The sequence below is a fragment of the Helianthus annuus genome, chromosome 12 (genome assembly GCF_002127325.2).
Source record: "Helianthus annuus cultivar XRQ/B chromosome 12, HanXRQr2.0-SUNRISE, whole genome shotgun sequence".
NCBI classification, from domain to species: Eukaryota; Viridiplantae; Streptophyta; class Magnoliopsida; order Asterales; family Asteraceae; genus Helianthus; species Helianthus annuus.
Window position 1 is genome coordinate 52,940,946 of NC_035444.2, and position 4,067 is coordinate 52,945,012.

The 4,067-nt window shown below is 35.4% G+C and overlaps 1 protein-coding gene across 1 annotated transcript; it reads right to left on the reverse strand.

Annotated features, from left to right (window-relative positions):
- Positions 1-2,986: 2,986 nt before the first annotated feature.
- On the reverse strand, positions 2,987-3,745 carry LOC110892887. Its single transcript, XM_022140023.1, has one exon. It carries the CDS (start codon positions 3,743-3,745, stop codon positions 2,987-2,989), a length of 759 nt encoding a protein of 252 aa, XP_021995715.1.
- Between the last annotated feature and the right edge of the window lie 322 nt (positions 3,746-4,067).

Below are 4,067 nucleotides of genomic sequence, written 5' to 3' on the forward strand. Positions count from 1 at the left end.
CCCCACCACCTACATGTGAGACGAACACTCTGTTTCCGAGTCTCATTTAACAGGGGGAGGGAGGAAAAAGAGAAGAAAATATGAAAAATCATGTTCCCGAGTTTCATTTAACAAGGGGAGGGGATGGAAAGAGGGGGAAAAAGAAAGAAAATTTATCCATATATTCATCCTTACAAATTGGAGAGATTATGAGAGAAAATCTTATAAATTACTAAGTTACCCTCCAATCTAATAAATCTCAACTTCAGTTATGGTAGATAAATATTGTCGCAAACCTTCCGTTATCTCACCACCGCCACCGCACTGGAACTCCGATCATCACTTTTGTCTGCAAATACTTTAATGTTTCTTTTTTTACAGTTTATATCAAAATAAATGGACCACGTACAAAACACACCAAAATTTACCCACCCTCTTTTGTCTGCAAGTTTCTTTTTTAATTATATTTAATAAATAAATTGGAAGCATAATAAATTTTTGTAGATCTGAACTTATTGGTTCATCCGACCATTTTATGACATTAGTTGCTATGTCATGCATCACATATTTTAGCTTAATTAAAATGTTTTATGTTTAAAGTGTATAATAGTAAAATTGTTTCTTTTCTTTCTTTTCCTTTTCTCCTAACTCGGGAACATATAAAATGCTTGTTTTCTTCTCTTTTTCTTTACTTTTCATTAAACTCGGAAACACGAAAAAAATCACATATTTTCCCTCATTTTCTCTCTTAATTCATTTTCTTTCCCCTCCCCCTGTTAAATGAGACTCGAGAACACAGTGGAAATGTTTTGATCGGATATAAAACCCAAATCGATCACTACAAGAATTTGCACCTTTAACTACGACAAAAGTCATCACTATAGCTTAATAAGTCCTCAGTACAGGGTCTCCCGATAACATGTAGTCAGCACATACATCATAGGTATTGGTGTTAAAGTTGTTGCCATAGACAACTTTTCTTGACAACATGCTGTTGGGATATGGTCGTCATTAAATACGGAATACCTTGTTCCGAAATAAATAAAACCCTTTATGGCATTCAGGTGAAGGGCGAATACGGGTGACGTCGGTTTGTCTTGGATGGGAGGCAGAGTTTTAACGATTATTCCATTGTCGTGCCTTCGGTCGGGTTTCCGCGCAGGGAGAGCCAAGGGGCTGGTGGCGGTCGACTAGTCGACCTTGACCACAGCGCCCGGTGTCACGGTGGTTGACACGTCGTTCCTTGCCGTTAAAAAAATAATAAATAAATAAACTCTTTATATAAATTTGTACCAGTATAATAAACTCATATTCATGAACCAAGTCTATATATGGTTTGGGTGAATAAACATGCCCATCATATGATACTTTGGCCTTTAAACAATTAGAAGAAAACTCATAAAGTGTCCATAACCATCAATTACCATTACTTTTACTCTTTTTCATATAGTCACCAAGAAAAACATTAAAACTCATAAATTGTACCTTTAAACAAGTCCATAACCATCAACTACCATTACTTTTTCGCTTTTTCACACCAAGAAAAACGCTTTTTCATATTGTCACCAAGAAAAACATTTGTGAGCACCGTCTTAGAATTCAGTGAATGCTTCAGTAGTTCCAGGCCCTATATCATTGAAAGAGTATATATACATAAGATAACTTAAAATTATATGTTCTTTAAACATATTTAGGTTCTTATTTAATGATATCAATCAACAAAATAAATATACTTTATCACCTATGTTTTCAGTATTGGGATTAATTATTTCACCAGATGTAACATCATGATTATCTATACCAAAGTTATTTAAGGCGCACAAGTATCGCCCGGGGCCCAGGCGCAAAGCACAAAAAGAGTGAGGGCCTGAGAAAAATAAAACGCGAATAGAAAAAAAGTTTAAAATATATTATGTATTGGGAAAAGAATACTATTCTTCAAATAAAATAAACAAAATATATTATATAATACTTTATATCATCTATTTAGTACCAAAAGTTCTAAAATATTAGTGTATGTTTTCCTTAGATTAAGCAAAAATCGTGCTAGAATCTTGTCGGAATTTGGAGAATTTTCCTAGAGAATTAAAGTGCAATTTCCCTGACTTATAGCGCAACTGACTCATCTCGCCTGAAAAATGGGTGTTGATGCAAGATGTGATAGCTTTTAACAACTATTATCTACTTTTGTGTAGTAACAAAGCTTTATTTTATTACGAATCCAAGTGACCTAAAAAGAAATAGTGCATTTTTTAGGAAAAAATCTTGATTGCCTCGTTAAAAACATTGTTAAGCCCTGACATAAAACCACACCTTTGTAACACTAAATTGATAAAGTACTTTCACGTTTTAAACCTAAAACAATAGGAAGACAACAGGCTAGTATTTGTGTGCAGAGCGGATCCACATAGAGCGGGTCGAGGTTTCCGAACTCCAATATTTTTTAAAAAAATAGTAGATTTAATATTTTAATTTTTTTAAGTACCCCATAAATATAATTAGGATGGTGTTTGGGATTACGTTTTAAAGTGATTATTTGATTATTGTGTTTGTAAAACATAAATAATCTAAAAAGTGTTTGGATGAAAAAGTGATTATCTGCCTCCAAAACGCAGTTTTGGAGAAGCATGTACGTACATGTTTTTTCAAAACGCAGTTTTAAAAATGCAAAATGTATTTTGAAAACGCATAATCTATTTTGCAAACGCAACACCAAACAACCCCAAGGTGGACACCATAAAAAGAAAAGAAAAGTTGGTGTAGTGGTAAACCACCATCTTTAGTCTTTACCAACAAGAGGTCATGGGTTCAATCCTTGTATAACTTGTTTTTTCTGTTTCTGTATTTTTTTTAAATCTAATTCAAACCTCACCCTGACCCGACCCGAACGAGGACCGACCCGAAATTTTAATGCTCTGTTATGAAAATTTTAAAGACCGACAAAAATGGACCCCGTTGAATAAAAATCCTGAGTCCGTCACTGTTCATTGTGTGTAAATTATACTAGCTAGGAAGCAGTAAGCAAAAGATGTAACCGAAATACCTCATTCATGCCCATATTAACAACCTTCTCCTGTAAATCACCCAAATCCTTGATGTTGAACTTGTTGAGCAAAGTGATGTTAGAGATTGTGGACATGGGAGAAACAACAAGGTCATCCATCACCATGTATGTCACCAATCCCTTTACGAATCCTACTCCCGGCTTTGCATCCGCTGCGGACTTCAAAATGAAGTCATCATCAATAGAGCAAATATATGAATTGGGACAAGACGGACACATGCGAATAGTAGTAGATCGCATGTTGCAGCTTTTAGACGTACACTTGTAAAGACCAGTTGAAGAACCCGGGGCCGGCGAGACGTACATTGTACGCGTACAATCTAGAACCGGACAAGTACGGGGATAAGTAGAAAGAGTGTTGCAATGCCGACACTGGTACAATGTGGTTGATGATGAAAATGCTTCACTAGGAAGCAGGGGGAGTTTAGGAGAGGAGAATGGAGCCGAAGATTTCGGTTTTAAGAGGACGTCCTTATTCTGGTTTGGCTGTATGTAGTCATTGTTCAGATCTGAGACGCTTTTGTAAAGCTTAGCCAAGCCACCCACAATGTCTCGATCGCCCAAGAGTCTGATCACGGTGCCCATTGGTAAAACGAGGAGACTGAATAAAAAATCAATGAAATCCTTGCCAGCTTCTGCAAACAATACTCGTTGTTGCTTTTTGTGTATTAAAAGTTTCAAAGAAACCTTTGAAGTAGCCATTGATGTGAATCTCTTATTAGTGATGGTAAAGACGTGGAGAAGACTATGGCTTCTGAAAACCCTAGAGATGTATATATAGGGTTTTGTTTGACTTTTATTTTATCTTTTTTTATAGATTATTTATTATTTTTTTATAATTCTGATTCGTAATCCACAATTAATCAAAGGTTATATTTCAAATATAATTATACTAAAAATTTTTAATGTATTTATAGAAATAAACGAGGATGATCCCGAGCTTCATTTATCAAACACGAGCTTAGCCTGAGCTTCATTTATCAAACTCGAGCCACCTCGTAAGCCCGAAAGAGCTTCCTGTTTT